Source organism: Gracilinanus agilis, chromosome 2, assembly GCF_016433145.1.
Source record: "Gracilinanus agilis isolate LMUSP501 chromosome 2, AgileGrace, whole genome shotgun sequence".
Classification (NCBI taxonomy): domain Eukaryota; kingdom Metazoa; phylum Chordata; class Mammalia; order Didelphimorphia; family Didelphidae; genus Gracilinanus; species Gracilinanus agilis.
The window spans coordinates 44,644,720-44,662,493 of record NC_058131.1 but is presented as its reverse complement, the minus strand read 5'-3'; the positions used below and the strand labels follow the sequence as shown (position 1 = coordinate 44,662,493).

Sequence of the window (17,774 nt, the reverse complement as noted above, 5' to 3'; positions counted from 1 at the left end):
CACCTCAACTAGAATGCTACTTTTCAAAAGGACCTAGCATATAATCAAATTTTCTCAGCCTATTAGATCAGACTTCCAGTCTGATATTATTTCACTTCATCTAATGGTTTTCAAAGGGATCAGAGAAAATGTCTAGTTTTCCATCTTGTTTCCCACATGACCTGGAAACTCCCCTCTGGGATGGCTGAGATGTACATAATCACAAATGTGCTCATCTAGCCATAGCAAGGATTACGAATATGTACTTCTCCCTGTGTAATTAGAAAATCTTGAACCCTTGGACTTCATCTCCCAGAATTCCTTTCCTTTTTGTCCCCAAGTTGCGTGCTCACGTTGTTTGTATATAGTCGTGTGTAACCCTGCCCTGGCTCTCTCTTTTTCCTTCGTGCACAGCTGGGAGAGCAGGCTTTCTTTACTGAGGCTTTTCTTCCCTTACTTCAAATTATTATTAATAAACTTTAAAAAATATAATACTTGGAGTATTTGGATATTAATTTTTAATCTTACATCCCTGAGCATAGATGCCTGCCCCAGTAGCAGCAGGGTGGACTCTACTTCTCCTCTCCCTTTTGGTAATCTTTTGCAAAACAGAATCATTTCAATAATCCAGCCCAGTTGTTCTTAAAGAAGAAAGGGAACAGTGAGATCGACAGGAAGGAGAGATGGGGTGTCTCTGAATCCCATGACTCACTCACTGCTGATTCAAGTGGGATACATATCCTTGAGGTACTAGGGAGGAGGATAAGCAAAAAGGATTTGTTTATCAGAATCCAGAAATAGGAAACAGATTCATTTGAGCAATCTGGGAAGATGGCATTCCTACCATAGCTTCAAAGATCTTCAAAATAGTAGAGAAGTAAGGCCTGTGAGACCGAAGTGTATACAATTTTTCAAAAGAAGAAAGGCATTCTGATTGCAGAATTAGTAGCACATTCAACAAAGATGCTCTTAAACCTCACCTATCCCCATTCCGTTATAGCCTAAGTAATAGCTGGTGTCTCAGGGAAAGTGATAAACACAATCTATAGTAACTAGAACTACAATAGTGGGGCAGCTGGGTGGCATATTGGATAGCACAGTGGATAGCACAGTGGATAGCTTGCCAGGATGGAGTCAGGAAGATCTGGGTTCAAATCTGGCCTCAGACACTTCCCAGCTGTGTGACTCTGGGCAAGTCACTTAACCTCATCTGCCTAGCTCTTGTCTTTCTGTCTTGGAATTGTTACTAAGAGAGAAAGAAAGAGTTTTTTAAAAACAAACAAACAAACAAACAAACTAGAATAGTGGTGGGAGCTAAGTAACTAGAGGTCAAAACAGCAAAGAGAGTGAGCAGAGCATGTAAAGACAAATTCATATCTATATGATATGAACTAAGGGAAATTACAATTGAAAGACAGCAGAATGGTGGGAAAGAAAGCAATCCTTGGCTTCCCCCCCTTGAAGGAATTTCAAGCAGAGAAGGACTGTTAGACTTTGGGGAGGGGCCTCTTGGCTGTGTAGAGGCTCAGAGCTTTTTTTTGGTATTCATTAATTTATAAATGATGAGGGCAGATAGTGGACAGTGAGGGAAACAAGACCCTCATTCTCTGAAATCTCACATTCTCACTGGTTAGCACGAGTTAAACATCAACTGCAAAACTTGTAGTTTCAGCATTGGTTAATTGATCAATTGCTCATTCTGTCCTGGATCTGTAATGTTCTCTACTGGGCATCAGCTTTGTGCCAAATCTGTTTTATTAATTACTCATATTGTTCTCTATTTACTTTAGAGCTATAAGACATCATTAATTACCTATATGAGTCCTCCAATGTATGGCACCCCTTCCATAGTCTCATTCCAGAATGGCAGTGAGATGTCTCCCACATGGACAAATGATGCCAAGGTGGACAATAGGGAACAAGGGACCTGCGCCCTGGGGACTCTGGCACTCTAGAAGAATTCCCCAAATCTTATTCTCTATGTCAAATCCTAAAACACACCTCCGCCTGAGTCTGGCCATCCCATTTTCTAGAGTTTTCAGGAGAGGTGAAGATTTCCCTGGAATGGCAGATGACAAGCCCCCAGACCCTAATAAATATGCCAACCCTGATTCACAGATATCAGAAGCTCCCACTCCACAGTGGAACCTACCACTATACAGCCAGAGGAGCTACTCCCCACATGGAGGTGCTACTCTATATTGGGAGGCTACTCTACTACCCCCCAGGGTTATTCATCAGCCCTAAAGCTACCTGTTTAGCGCCCCCCCCCAGACTATTCCACCAGCTATTAGGCTATTATGCCACCATAAACCACTTCTTCAAATAAAATTCTTTTCTTACTTCTGGACTGAACGGAGGTTGAGTCTCCCATTCTTGGGGCGAGACCCTGCTACAGACTGGGATGTGTTTCTCTCCCAACATAAATAAACAGCATTGCATTATGTTTTTTGAGCCTGGCGATCCTCAATCTAGAAAGAGGCTGTTGGGCTACCATTGGGGGGGAAGAGCAGGTGCTAACATTTCCAGATTCCATCTGCAGGAGGGGCAGTAAACCAAGTAAGTAAGAAATTGCTCAAAGGTAGCTAAATCCCTAGTATCTGCAGGGATCCACCCAGATCAAAGGCTACACCATTTCTTAAACAATAGCTTAATCCATAGGTTGGGCATGTCCAGCTCTATAAACACAGCTGAGTCTGTCTCTTCAAAGTCCCATGGATTTGTTATTCTCTTTTATTTATCCTTCAGCTTATGGGGACTCAGTCCTTTAATTAAAAAACAAACAAATAAAGCTTTTTGTTTCCTTCTTGCATGATCTACAATTCATCCCCATCTCAAGCATGACAAAAGCAGCAGGTGGACGTTAAAAGGACTGGGCAGCTGCTCAAGAGTGTCGTGTAGTCCCTTCTTGGTCATAGGTCAGAAAGGATGATGTTCCAAACAGGAATCTGGCTTTGGCTCTGCATGGGACAAAATTTTCTAAAAGGAAGAGGGTTAACCAGCCAGAAGCAGCATAGGAAAAACGACTGTTATCAGCTGAACAGGTTTCCTTGCTCATTCCAAGGAGCGCAGCACTACTGCCATAGTCAGGGGGGGCAGCTGATATCTGCATGGAACCAGGACATTCAAGATCATCTCAAAGATTACCTGGAAGAAGGAAAGAAGTGGTGGATTGAGCCAAATTCAGATCCATTGATAAAGCGGAAGAGAAAAGATGACCCAGGTAAAGTGTTGAGGATTAAGGACCACAAAAATGTATATTAGGGGGCAGCTAGGTGGCTTGGTGGATTGAGAGCCAGATGTAGAACCCAGGACTACCTGGGTTCTAATCTGGCCACAATTACTTCCTAGTTGTGGGTCCCTGGGCAAGTCACTTAATCCCCATTGTCTAGCCCTTTCCACTTCTCTGCCCTAGAACCAATATACAATATGAATAAAAATTAAAATTTTAAAGTTAAAATTTTAAAAATTAAAAAAAAATATACCATATGGATTCTAAGATGGAAGGTAAGGGTTTAAAAAAAAGAGACATATATTGGCTCACCTGGTACTATCTCTATGACCCCGCAGAAGTCTCTCTGAGTCCATTTCCCATGAATAAGGTGAGGGGCATTTGATTAGGTAAATTGATATCTAAAGCCCCACCCAAAGGTAAATCTACAATCTCAATAGCTATGGTCAGTATTTAAGTCTACACAATAATAACAACAACAACAACAACAACAACAACAACAACAACAACAACAACAGCTAGCATTTACTAGTGCTTACTCTGGACCAGGCACTGTACCAAGACCTTTATGATTAGACAATGTAGTATAGTGGATAAAAAGTCAGCCTTAAAATCATGAAGGTCTGAGTTCAAGTTCTGCCTGTGTGATCCTAGGTAAGTCACTTTAACTCCTCAGTGTCCCTGGCAATTCTCTAAGATGCAGGGAAGGTATCAACCAGGAGCTCCGTTATCCAATGAAATCACAAATCCCAACCCTCTTTATCTTGCTGAGGAAATAGAAGGATAAATCTCAACTTTATGTCTTGATTCACAAAGTCCTTCCCTAAGCCAAGGTCCTACCCCTGAGCTTAGAGCTTCCTTCTTTTCCAGGAATCTGGACTTCTTGGTTAAAAAAAAGAAAAGGAACTTCAGGTACCCTCTCAGAATAGGGTACCTCATCCTGTCTATTCTCTAACCTCTAGAATTCCATCTAGAGAATTTTCTTTGCTTTAGCGCATTTGTGTCTAGATACTCCAGCATCAGAGGTCTGTGAATCTACTGAGGGGTCAATCTACTGTCTCTCAGAGGGTAGGAAACACTAATTTAGCAAAGATGTGGGGTTGCAGTGCTGGGAACTCAGAAGGCTAAGGTCTACAAGTCTAGAGTAAGAAATCCTTCTTCAGTAGAGATGGGGGGGGGGGAGTCAAAATTAACATCAACTCAGGCTCAGAAATTCTTTCTATTGGCTTGGGAAGGTAGAATAAAAATGTGTCATGCAAGTTGAAATTCCAGGTGTATAAGAGAGCACCTAGGTGCCCTTAATAATTTAAAGCCTCTAGATAGGAGAATCCTATCCCAGGGCACTGAACAATCTGGTGACTATTATTGCTGAGATGGTTTCAGTGACTTCTAAAAAACTATCCTTGAGAGATGCCACAGACCTGGTGAAGGATAATATTTTCACTTTCAAAAAAAGAGAACGCACAGATTTTTTTTCTTAAAAACCCTTACCTTCTGTCTTAAAATTGATACTATGCCTTAGTTCCAAGGCAGAAGACCAATAAGGGCTAGGTAGTTGAGGTTAAGTGACTTTCCCAGGGTCACACAGCTAGGAAGTGTCAAAGGCCAGATTTGAACCTAGGACCTCCCAACTCTGGACCTGGTTTTCTGTTCACTGAGCCACCTGGCTGCCCTGAAAGCAGCAATTTTTGCAAAGCATTTAACAGAGTATTTCATGCTAATCTTGTAGGGAAAAATGGAGAGATATGGAATAGATGGTAGTATATGTAGATTGATGGAGAACTAGTCAAATGGCCATTGAATGAGCTTGCCTTTGATCAAGAGATCAATATCACTTTAGAAGGGATTCTCTAATTCCCCGGTGATCTATCTTTGGCACTGAGCAGCTTGATATTTTTATCAAGGATGTGAATAAAGGCATAAACGAGCATGAAAGAATACTTATTAAGTTTTCAGAAGACACAGAGCTGAAAGACATAGTTAACTTACCAACTGCAAGATCTGCTACAAAGATGAACAGAATCTAGTAAGATGAAATTGAATACAGACAATATGTAAAATTCTACCCCTGGATTCAAAAATTGGATTTAACAAATACATGGACAGGAAGAAATGGCTAATTGGCAGTTCCAGTTTAAAACAATCTAGAGTTAATTTGGGAACTGGCAACTCAGTAGGAGTCAACCCAATGCCTACCCCAAAAGTCCATGAAATCTAGACTCTAGAAAAAGGAAGATGATAGCCCCACCACACTCATTCTTGAAGGACTACACCTGATTATTGCGTCCTTTTTGAGGTACTGTATTATAGGAAGTACACTGGCAAGTCTAAGTGCATCTAGAGTAGATCGTAATGAAGGGGGTGAAGGTATTGAAGACCATGAACTGAGAATGTTTAACCTGGAGAATTAGAGGAGTTATTTGATTTGCTCTTTAAAAAAAAAAACAACTTTTATCTTCTGTCCTAGTATCAATTCTAAAACAGAAGAGCAGCAAGGACTAGAAAACTGGGATTAAGTGTTTTGCCCAGGGTCATATAGCTAAGAAGTGTCTGAGGCAAAATTTGAACCCAGGTCCTCCTGCCTCCAGGTCTGGTGCTCTATCCACTGGGCTACTTGGCCACTCCTAGATTTGCTTTTCTTGGACATGGAGGATATGAACAGGCACAATGGGTAGAAGCTGTAAAAAGGTGTGTTGAGGTTTGATGTGCGGGAAATCTCCCTACAAATTAGAGCCACCAAAAAGTGGAATGGGTTGTGCCTCACATCAAGCCAACATTAGATGACTGTCTCTAAACTGTTGTTTTAGAGCAGATTTTTTATTTAGGTTCTATCTGAGGTCTCTAACTCTGAGATCATGTAATCTTGTAATCATTAAAGCAGGGGCAATATAAGACATTATTATCATCCTTTGGAAATTAACTTCTAAAGTCTTATATCAAAGACTATGTTTTCAGTATAATAGTTTTAGGGTTAGAAGGGGCTTTATTGGTTAACTACCCATCTCCTCCACCCTCTGATTTTGCAAATGAGGAAACCAAGAAAATTAAAATAACAATGTGAAACAAATCCCCAGTCTTTGATCTTCCATTTGACCAGAAGTTATTTAGCAGATTTGTGGGTCTGGGATAATATTATTTATTGACTACTGACAGGAATGATCATCTGGCACTATTCTGTCTTTCACAGTAGCCTCTGCCAAGCTCTTCACAAGATCTGGGCTTTCCCCTTCTACCAGCTGTACATATGTGATCAGAAATCTGGATAAAGTTTCATCCAAAGTGGACCTTTGTTCAAAAGAACATTTTTTCATTTGTCAGGGTGGTAAGTGATGAACCTGTAAGTTGTCAGAAATGTAAACTGGAGAATCTGGTTCCAGAGATAAAAAATATGTGAGTACTAGGAAGATGGAATGAGAAGAATGGATAAAGGGAAGAAATTGGAATTTTTATTTTTTAAAAGATTGATGGAAATGATAAAATATGATTACCTAGATCAGCTATCTTATATGAATGAATAATGACAGTTAGGATAGCGTTTTTATTTTTAAAATGTTTTATTTTGTTTTTTATATAGAAAATGTGCATTTCCACATATAAAATAGAACAGAAAAAAATCACTAAATTCTTCATATCCTTTGATCAAGCAATACCCTGAAACTCAAAAACAGAAAAATTCTATAAATACCCAAATATTCATAGTTGCACTCTTTATGTTAATTAAAAACAAACTGTGTCCCTGTTGACTAAGGAAGGGCTGAGCAAACTACAGTATATGATGAATATGAGGAATTCTGAGAAACACAAGATTTATATGAATTGCTACAGAGTGAAGAAGGCAGAATTTAATTCAGTAAGCATTTGTTAAGTGCCTACCATTTCCTCTGTAATTCTAGGATCAAAAATAAAACTCTGGCTTTTAAAAAAATTTTTTATTTATTTAATTAATTTAGAATATTTTTCTATGGTTACATGATTCATGTTCTTTTCCTCTCCTCCTTCCACCCCCCTTCTATAGCCAACGAAAAATTCCACTGGGTTTTACATGTGTCATTGATCCAGACCTATTTCCATATTATCAATATTTACACTAGGATGATCATTGCAACGGTCGGCAACCTTTTTGGCCATGAGAGCCATAAAAGCATGTGGAAGGAGGAGGATGGAGGTGGAAGGCCCTGGAATATGGGGTGGGGGCTGAAGGGCCCCCTGGGGCACATCCTGGGGCTCTGGCCAGACTGGCCAGTTGGGAGGTGGAGCCAGATATGGCTCGAGAGCCATATGTTGCCAACCCCTGGTTTAGAGCCTACATCCCCAATCATATCCCCATTGAACCATGTGAACAAGCAGTTGTTTTTCTTCTGTGTTTCTACTCCCACAGTTCTTTCTCTGGATGTGAATAGTGTTCTTTTTCACAAGTCCCTCAGAATTGTCCTGGATTATTGCATTGCTGCTAGTAGAAAAGTCAATTATATTCAACGGTGTCACAGTGTTTCCATCTCTATGTATAATGTTCTCCTGATTCTGCTCCTTTCACTCTGCATCAATTCCTGGAGGTCTTTCTAGTTCACATAGAATTCCTCCAGTTCATTATTCCTTTTAGCACGACAATATTCCATCACCAGCATATACCACAATTTGTTCAGCCATTCCCCAATCAAAGGGCATTCCCTCATTTTCCAATTTTTTTGCCACCACAAAGAGCATGGCTTTAAATATTTTTGTACAATCTTTTACCTTATTATCTCTTTGGGCTATAAACCCAGGAGTGGTATGGCTGGATCAAAGCCCTTTGGGCATAATTCCAAATTGCCATCCAGAATGGCTGGATCAATTCACAACTCCACCAGCAATGCATTAATGTCCCAATTTTGCCACATCCCCTCCAACATTTATTACTTTCCTTTGCTGTAAGATGGTACTTCAGAGTTGTTTTGATTTGCATTTCTCTAATTACAAGACATTTAGAACACTTTTTCATGTGCTTATTGATAGTTTTGATTTCTTTATCTAAAAACTGTCTATTCATGTCCTTTGCCCATTTATCAATTGGGAAATGGCTTTATTTTTTGTACAATTGATTTAGCTCCTTATAACTTTGAGTAATTAGACCATTGTCAGAGGTTTTTGTTATAAAGACTTTTTCCCAGTTTGTTGCTTCCCTTCTAATTTTGGTTGCATTGGTTTTGTTTGTACAAAACTTTTTTAATTTAATGTGATCAAAATTATTTATTTTACATTTTGCATTTTTCTCTTAATATAATATTATAAATTATCTCCAACATTCCCTTTTGCTATTGTCTACCATTTGCTTCTTTTTCCTCCTGATCAATGACCTAGAAACCCTTTTTAAGGTGATGTCAGGAAGGTAAGATGTGGCTTTGGACATCAGAAAGGTTTCTTTAGCATATCTAGGTTATTGTTCTTTTATAGCCAGATTAAAAATTGTTGTTTGTGCTTTCCCCTATTGTCACTTTAGTGAAGACCATGATTTTTCATAGACTTTCTCATAGCAAGACCTGTTGTTAATATAGTCTATTTTCTATTTTGGATTCCAAATAGATGCCTTTCAGGACCACTCACATGCCAACTACGAAAGTCATGGAAGGGATACTCACATTAATCCAAGGACCAAGAAAAAAAAGTGGAAAATCTCTACAATGAGAAGTGAGATTTTCTCAGGTATTTGGTTTCTTTCTCCCCTGTTAGCATGCCAGATATCAGAATTTACACAGAAATTTCTGCAATGATGCATGTCTCTCACATTGTTATTGCTTGCTTGATAATGAATGGTTCAGCCTAAAGGCATAGTAGTGATTATCTCATTTTTAAAGTCTGGAAATGAAATTGCTTTCTTCCTTCACATTGCTGGAATCATGCTTCAAGCTTAAATGAGAGAAATTGGCTTATTTCTATCATTTAATCTTTCTATACCTCAAATATAGATCTAGCAAAAAGTATAATCTTGAAACTCACATCCAAACCTCAGCAAACAACGCCAGTCATCTAAATTCAAGAATCTAGATAAGAAAAGCAAAGTATTTTGTAGTCATAAGCATTTGGACAGGCACTAAAGCCCCAATCAGAGCTAAATTTCCCCTGTGCTGAACTTCAGGGAAAATGTTAATAATATTTTAAATATTACTCTATATACTCCTACATTCCTTTGACCTGATATTCATTGATGCTATCCTATTAGGAAACAGGAGATGAGAAAGCAAAATATTTATAAGCCCACAAACATTTTTTGGTAGGCTGACAGTTTTAGTTATATATCCATGTATATAAAGTTACATAGGGAAAAGGGAGAGGTCAACAAGCATTTATTCAGTGCCTACTATGTGCCAAGCACAATGCTAAATGCTTTACAGATATTATCTTGCTGGTCCTCACAACAACTCTGTGAGGTAGATGCTATTATATTCCCCATTTTAACAGTTGCAGAAACTGAAGCATACAGAGATTGTGACTTGCTGGTGTCTACGTCCTATCAACAGGGAATGAAAGTTGGCCTAAGAAAAGAACCTAGTCATCGTTAGTATTTATGTGGAATTCCAAAGTTTGCAAGCTCATTAAAAATATTTTCTCACTTTATCCTTACAACTCTTTGAAGTAGATGCTATTATTAATTATCCCATTTTATAGATGAAGAAACTGAAATAAATGAAGGTTAAGAAACTTCCCAGCAACACACAGGTAGTAAATGTCTGAGACAGGATTTGAACTCAGGTTTTCCTGTCTTCAGGCATAACATTCTATCCCCTGTACCACATAGCAAACATCTAGCTCTCTACTTACCTATCAATAAAATAAAAAATTTCCTTTTTAGTGGTCTCTTTTTTTAAAACCTATGATAGACAACTAATATGGTGAATGGCCTCATGTTAATATTCATACTGGATTGATTTTATGATGACCAATAGGAAACCAATAGTTTCAGATACTTAAATCAGGTGATTTGATGTTTTCAAAGAAAGAATTGGACTTTTCTTTTATACGGCTCCTGCATCTTCTTGAATTCTTGCCTCCTTTTCCTTCCCCTAACAGATCATCTTTTATCCAGATGTCACCAGTTCACTGACATTTATCAAGTAAGTACTTCTAGCATATACTCTGCAATGGACACTAGCCTCTCTCTTCTAAAGATTAACCATACTATAATTGTCTTGGCAGAGCAGTATTTTATTCTATACAGATATGACTCCACTTGTTCTGCCTCACAATTATGTTCTATTTGTAAAGAAGACTTAAGGATAGGAATAGGGCCTGGATCTTCGATTTCATTGGGATGGAGACAGTCCAGATGAAAATCTTTTCCATAATTTATATACCTCCAGAATTTCCTAGAGCACTGAGTGGTTGACTGACTTGCCCAGAATAACCAGAGCCAGTTGGTAGAGGCTGAACTTGAACCTAGGTCTTCTGGGTCCAAAGTTAGTTTTATCTACTATAGTAGGAGTTCTTACCTTCTTTGGGACCCCTTTGACAGACTGAGAAGCAGATGGATCCCTTCTCAGAATTACATTTTTAGAGACATTAAACAAAATATTTGGGATTAAAAAGAAAATCCTACTGAAAGAGTTATATGTAAATATATGTATACACACATAGATAGATAGATAGATAGATAGATAGATAGACAGACAGACAGATAGATAGACAGACAGATAGATATATATACAGGTACTTGGTTTTATGAACTTTAGAGTTTATGAAACAGGGTTTGTGAACTTTAAATATATCAACATGTACACATATACTTAAAATTCATATAAAGACATAAATTATATGTTTAGACATCTATAAATAGGTATACCTATATATAGCTTTAAATATATAAAGTTCATAGGTCCTAGATTAAGAATCTATGCATTATACTATGATGCCTCTCATGAAGGAGATTCAAGGTTGGAAAAAATTAATAATTCTTTACCAAATCATGGCTTATTAAAAGGCAAAATTCTAAAATTCTTCCCGATATAGACATATAGGGTGTGGTTATAAAAATGAAATTGTAGTCGTATGCCACGCTGGTCACATTACCTAAGATAACAGGTCTAGAGTGAGACGGGACCTCACAGACAGTCTTGTGCAGGACTTTTTAACCATTTTTGCTGGGCAACAGTCTGGCTAAGCCTAGGGAATCCCTACTGAAAACTTTGTTTTTAGATGCTTAAAACAAAATACATAGAATGACGGAGGAAAACAATTCTATTGAAATACAAAATATTTTTTAAAGAAATTATGAAGCCCAAGCAGGACTGGAATGAGGAGCTATGAGAGGTTGCCTCCAACCCACCCCTGCATGGAGGCCAAAGGTCCAGCGGTGTTGCAAAACTGCAAATATTTTCAGAATTTTTCAACCTATATCAATCAGTCTCTCCTCGATTCCTTGACTGATGATGGAAAATCACATGTTGGATACTGTTGGATTCCAGGGTCTAGAAAGAAAGGTCAGGTCTCACCCAGGTAAGATGGCTATTTGTCCACTTATTCTAATGTATCCTGCAGCCCACAGTCATCCTGGCAGGATAGAACTCAAAATCTCACTTTTCAATTACCCCAAAATAGAAGATACTCTAGGGTAGAAGCTGTGAAAAGCTTTTCTTGGATTTGTAAGGAACAAAAGAATGAGGGAAGAGGTCTGAAGGACACATCCAAGCCTCAATTTAAAGCACTAGACATTAGAAATAATTCCATATCAAAAATAGATCCTCATACATTCTAGTTCCATTTAACCACTTTTCATCAACTGGCTTCTACAAAGGGATATTCATTTCAAAAATAAAGCAGGACTAGGCAGGACCAACGGCAGCTAGGTGTGCCAGCCCTGGAGTCAGGAATACCTGGGTTCAAATTTGGCCTCAGATACTTCCTAGATATATGACCCTGGGCAAGTCACTGAACCCCAACTGTCTAGCCCTCAGCACTCTTATGCCCTGGAACCGATAGTATTAATTCCAAGACAAGGAATTAAGGGTTAAAAAAACCAACCAAACAAAAAACAAACTAAGCCTAGAGAGGGGAAGTAATTTGTCCTCAGTCCTATAGCTAGTAAATGTCCAAAGTGGGATGTGTAGTCAGATCTCCTAACTCCAAGTGCAATATGCTCTTATATATTATTACATATTTTGTATAATATATAATAAAATAATGCCTCTCAGATGGTAATGACTATAAAGGTCATATTTGTGGTCCTACAAAAAGGAGAAGAGAATAAAATAAAATCTCTCCTTTCTTTAACTATGTGCAAAAGTAGATCTTCTCATTTATTGTCATTCTCTTTATATTCTAGTCAGAAATCCTGTGCCAAGAAATGTCCAATAATACCCTGGTTTCATCAATAATGCCCCAAAACACAAAGCAGGGTCTACTGGCAACATCCCCACCTGAAAAGACTGTGTCCATAGTATCTGCAGTCTCCGAAGAACCACCAGACTTGGACGTCTTGACAACTGATCTCCAGGAATCTTTTCACAATGCATCTTATCAGGTACAAATGTTCACTGAAAGTAAAGAGGCAGGGGCAGGTGGGTGGCTCCGTGGTTAGAGAGCCAGGCCTAGAAACAGAAGGTCCTGGGTTCAAATTTGAGCTCAGAAACTTACTAACTGTATGACTCTGGAAAATTCATCCCAATGATCTAGCCCTTACTACTCTTCTATCTTGGAGATGATACTTAGTATTGATTCTAAGACAGAAGATAAGGGCTTAATAACAATAATAATAACAAAGAAGCAGTGAGATTTAGGGGCAAAAAGACAAAATTCTGGGTCTAGAGACTAGAGTTTGGATATCTGCAGATATCTGAGTGGTCTTGGGCAAGGCACATCTCCATATCACATTATTTCTATCTGAGAAATGGGAATACTAATTCTTCATGGTAAGGAAAGGGACTTCTATTGCCAAAAATTATTTATAAATGTCAGTCGTTATCATTATTCCCTGTGAAATCAAGGAAAGAACACTCTGTTAGTATTTTGCTAATGTCTTTAGGATGGTAAGATCTGGAGAGTTCTTGTCCCTTCATCTCCAAGAAGGACATTACCTTATCCATTGCTGGCAAAGGGGTCATTCCTTTTCAAGTTGATTCTGTACTATCCCTTAACCATATTTCAGGCTTTAATATTTTAGGGTGCAAAGGTCGCAGAGATTGATAGATGTTCCAAGGTGATGTAGGCAAGGTAGGACAGGGGAGGGCACATAAAACTACTATAATATAAAATACAGTAAAATAAATATCAAGAAGAAAGCAATAAAATGAAAAAGTATGTGACATCTTATAAAATCTTACTATTAAAATATCTATCTTACCCCCATAAATACCTAAAAAAAGTTACTAACCCACATTTCAGTCCCTAAGGAACTGGGCTGAGAATAAGGAAATATTAACAATAAATAATCACATATAAAATGGATATCTCATTACTGACTATGGAAATGAAAATTAAAACAACTTTAAAGTACATACTTTTAGATAACGGTATGTACAAACTATTTGGTGTTCTGCTTTATACCTATTACATACCTGTACTGCCATATACCTATTAAACTAGCAAAAATAAATAAAATTATAAAATTCAATGTTAGAGGAGTTGTGGAAAAATAAGTAGGAAATTCCAAAAATTAGTCCTTTTAAGGAGAGTTACCTGACAATATATAATAAGAACTTTAAAACTGATCAAACTCTTTGATCTGGTCTTGCCATTTTGGCAAATATACCAAGGAAATAACCCAAAGAAGGTAAAAAAATAACTAGTTTACAAAGATATTCATAGTTATATTATTGATAATGGTGAAAAATTGAAAACAATCTTAATGTCCCCCAATAAGGGAATGGCTTAAAACTGATAAAGTAATGTAATGAGATGATGATTTGAAAGAGCTATTTAAAAGACAAGTATGATGACTATTTCAATACAAAGAAAGTTGGATTCAAATAATGCTACATGAAAAAAAAGCACACCAAATAGTTTGTACATACTGTTATCTAAAAGTATGTATATTGACAAAGATAGAAAGAGAATTTAAATAGCTTGAACTTTGTATTCACTTGATTATCTTTTATGTATAAAATTATATTCTAAAAATCCATATTCTATAAAATCATATTCTAAAAAAAATGCTCTTCTCCAATTAAAGATAGAGGAAAGTGAGTTTGTTGTAAAGTCAGTTCCAATTTATTTTTTATTCTAAATTTTATTTTAACCTTTTTCCCTTAGTTACATGATTCATGTTGTCTCCCTCACCTCTTCCCTTCCCTCTCCCAGAGTTGACAAGCAGTTCCACTGGGATATATATATATATATATATATTATCATTCAAAACCAATTTCCTTATGATTCATTTTTGTAATAGGATATTCTTTTAAAACCAAAACCCCAAATCCTATACACATACAAACAAGTGATAAATCATAGGTTTTCTTCTGTATTTCTGCTCCCACAATTCTTTCTCTAGATGTAGATAGCATTTTTCTTTTTTATAAGACCTTCAGAACTGTCCTGGATCAGAGTTCCAATTTAAAGCCAGTTTCTTGAGCTTTGAAGCCATGCCCCCTTTCCTCCATGGTTTACCAAACTCTTCCTGCCTCCTTGTCTTCTGTTATTTGGTACTGAGACGCTCATTCCTAACATCAAATTTCAGAAACTTTATCCTGAGAAAATTAGACAAAGTCTGACAAACTTAAAGAGTAACACGTGTCTTCTAAATATACATTTTTTCTTTAAATCCCCTGTTTCTTTCACTTTTGAAAATAAACACAGCCATCTCTCATTCCCAAATTCACGTAACCCTTGGGTCAGTCATAGTACATTTCTGTTGCACAGTGTTTAGGGTTTTTTTCACCTTTTTTTCCCACATTTCATTTAAGAAATAAGCCTCGGAGTTCATCAGTATTGTAGTGCACCCCTTCTGAATGGTGCATACTCCATGTGATGCTGGAGCACTGCAGTCGTATAAGCAGTCCAAAATGTTGTCCTGTTCTGCCTCTGCCCAGATGTCGATTATCCAGTGTGGGAGTAGAGCAACTGGCTGACTTACCAGATGGTGCATTCCTGGAGTCACCAAAAAGGGGGATAACTTAAGCCACTAAATACTTGATTTCTTCCCCCTTCTTCCCCCCACCCCTCTGCAGATCATAACAGAAGATTTTAACAAATCAATTCATGACTTGCCTTTGGTCCAAAAACTGCAGAGAGCTTGTGAGATCCTCCAGATGCTGACACAGTTTGCCTCACAGTTCTCTTCACAGTTTTCCATGACAGCCCAGGTAAGAAAATGAATTGAAAGGGTCAAGAGCTAATTTAAAGTCAAAAAAAGAGAAAAAAGAAAGAGAGAGAGAGATAAAGAGAAAGTGAGATTCAATCTTTTAGCTGAAATTTTGTCTTTCCCCCAGGGCATCACACACACAGTGCTCTCTAGACCAAAAGTACTTTTTCAAAGATGACTGGGGTGGAATTGTGTGTTGGCTGTGGGAGGAGGGGTGGAAAGAATATGAATCATGGAACCATGGAAAATTTTTCATAATTAATCAATAAAATTATAATAATTAATTGATTGATTAGTTAATTAATTGATGACTACCAAAAAATGACTGGGGAATAGCTAGGGGGCTCAGTGGGTGAAGAGCTAGGGCTAGCAACAGGAGGTCCTGGGTTCAAATGTGACCTCAGACACTTCCCAACTGTGTGCCTATGGACAAGGCACTTAACCCACTCTTCTGTCTTGGAAATAAAACAAAGATTCTAAGACGGAAGGTAAGGGTTTAAAAAAAGTGGTTGCATCTTCTGTTGTTATTGTTGTTGGTTGATGACAGAAGAGACCAATTAAATAAATTTCAAAGGACAGGATAAGAAAATGGACATGATTTTTCTTTCTGCATGGAGAAGAATGTCTCCACATGGAAAAAAGCACAGGTGAAGGAAAATATGAAAGTATAATCTTTAGTAATCAAAGCTGAATTGAGTGAGGCCAAAAGCATATCCTATACTTTGTCCAGATTAAATTAGCAAAAGGATAACTATTACTTCATTTAAAAATTGTTATCTATTTTAAAGTAAATGTTTTTTCAATTTGATGAAAATATGCCTTTTCTTACAGCCACCTGTCACTTCAAACCCCTCCCCTAGACACACACATACACACACATACACACACACAGAATAAAAGAAAAACAAAACAACTCCTGTTACAAACATGTATTATCAAGCTAAATGAATTGCCCCATTGGCCATATGAATATTTCAATCTGCACCATCCCTGTTCTATCAAGAGTTGAGTAATATAGAGCCTTATAGAATCATGATTTGTCATTGTGTTGACTGGAGTTGTGAAGTTTTTCAAAATTGTTTATCTTTACAATAAAATCTAATTATTAGTAATTTAGAGCATTTTTCAAATGGCTATTTTAGCTTGTATTTCTTCTTCTGTAAATTGCCCTTTCATATCCTTTTATCATTTATTAATTGAAGAATTATTTTTATTATGAAAATTTTGAACCAGTTCTTTGTCTTTTATTTAAAATTTTTTTTCTTAGATAACATGTCAATACAATTTTTAATTGTTTTCTGACATTTTGTTCTCCATGTTCTCTCCCTCCCTTCCAATCCTTATCCTTCCTCAAGAAATAAGGAATATGATATAGGTTGTACACATATTATCATACAATACATATTTCTATGTTCATCATATTGTGAAAAAAGATATTTTAGGGACTTATAGTGAGACTTTTATCTGAGAAAATTGCTACAAAGATTTTTTCCCTACGTATCTAGATATCTTTTCATTTTATCTGAATTGGTTTTGTTTTTACAAAACCTTTCATTTCATAGGATCAAAATTGTTCATTTTATCTCCTTTGTTCCTCTGTATTTTTTTTTTTTGGTCATCAGCTCTTTCCCTGTCCATAAATCTGACAAATTTTTTCTTTGCTCCTCCACTTTCTTTATGATATTCTCCTAATGTCTAACTCATGTACTCATTCAGAGCTTATCTTGGTATATGCCATGAAGTGTTAGTTGGTATTTAGTTTTTGCCAGAGTCCTTTCCAGTGTTCCCACTGGTTTTTGGCAAATAGCGAGTTCTTACCCCAATAACTGGGATCTTTGTGTTGATCAAATATTAGACTACTGGGTTCATTTGTTTCTGTGAATTTATATAATATACAGAATATATATGTATATATACAGTATATCTATTCCACTAACTAACCTATTTCTTAATCAATACCAAACTGATTTCTAATAATGGCTTTTTTCAAATAGGTAATATCTAGTACTGCTAGGTCCCCTTCATTCCCACCTCAAAAACCTTAAAGCGCTATATAGAAATATTCGCTTTTATCAGTATTGGGATTCGGACTGTGAATAGCTGCTGTACTTCCTGGATATGAGAGAGAGAAAGAGAGAGAAAGGGAAGGAGGGAGGGAGGGAGGGAGGGAGGGAGGGAGAAGGAGACAAAGAAAAAGAAGGAAGAAAGAAAGAGAGAGAGGGGAAGGAAGGAAGGAAGAAAGGAAGGAAGGAAGGAAGGAAGGAAGGAAGGAAGGAAGGAAGGAAGGAAGGAAGGAAG

The 17,774-nt window shown here is 37.3% G+C and overlaps 1 protein-coding gene across 1 annotated transcript in view; it reads left to right on the top strand.

Annotated features, from left to right (window-relative positions):
• The first annotated feature begins 2,943 nt into the window (after positions 1 to 2,943).
• PKD1L3 (polycystin 1 like 3, transient receptor potential channel interacting) overlaps positions 2,944 to 17,774 on the top strand; it is a 62,046-nt gene continuing 47,215 nt past the window's right edge. Inside the window, exons 1-5 of the mRNA XM_044659372.1 lie at positions 2,944 to 3,202; positions 6,399 to 6,533; positions 10,256 to 10,299; positions 12,504 to 12,701; positions 15,343 to 15,477. Coding sequence (XP_044515307.1) covers positions 2,944 to 3,202; positions 6,399 to 6,533; positions 10,256 to 10,299; positions 12,504 to 12,701; positions 15,343 to 15,477 — 771 coding nt within the window. The remainder of the gene's footprint in view (positions 3,203 to 6,398; positions 6,534 to 10,255; positions 10,300 to 12,503; positions 12,702 to 15,342; positions 15,478 to 17,774) is intronic.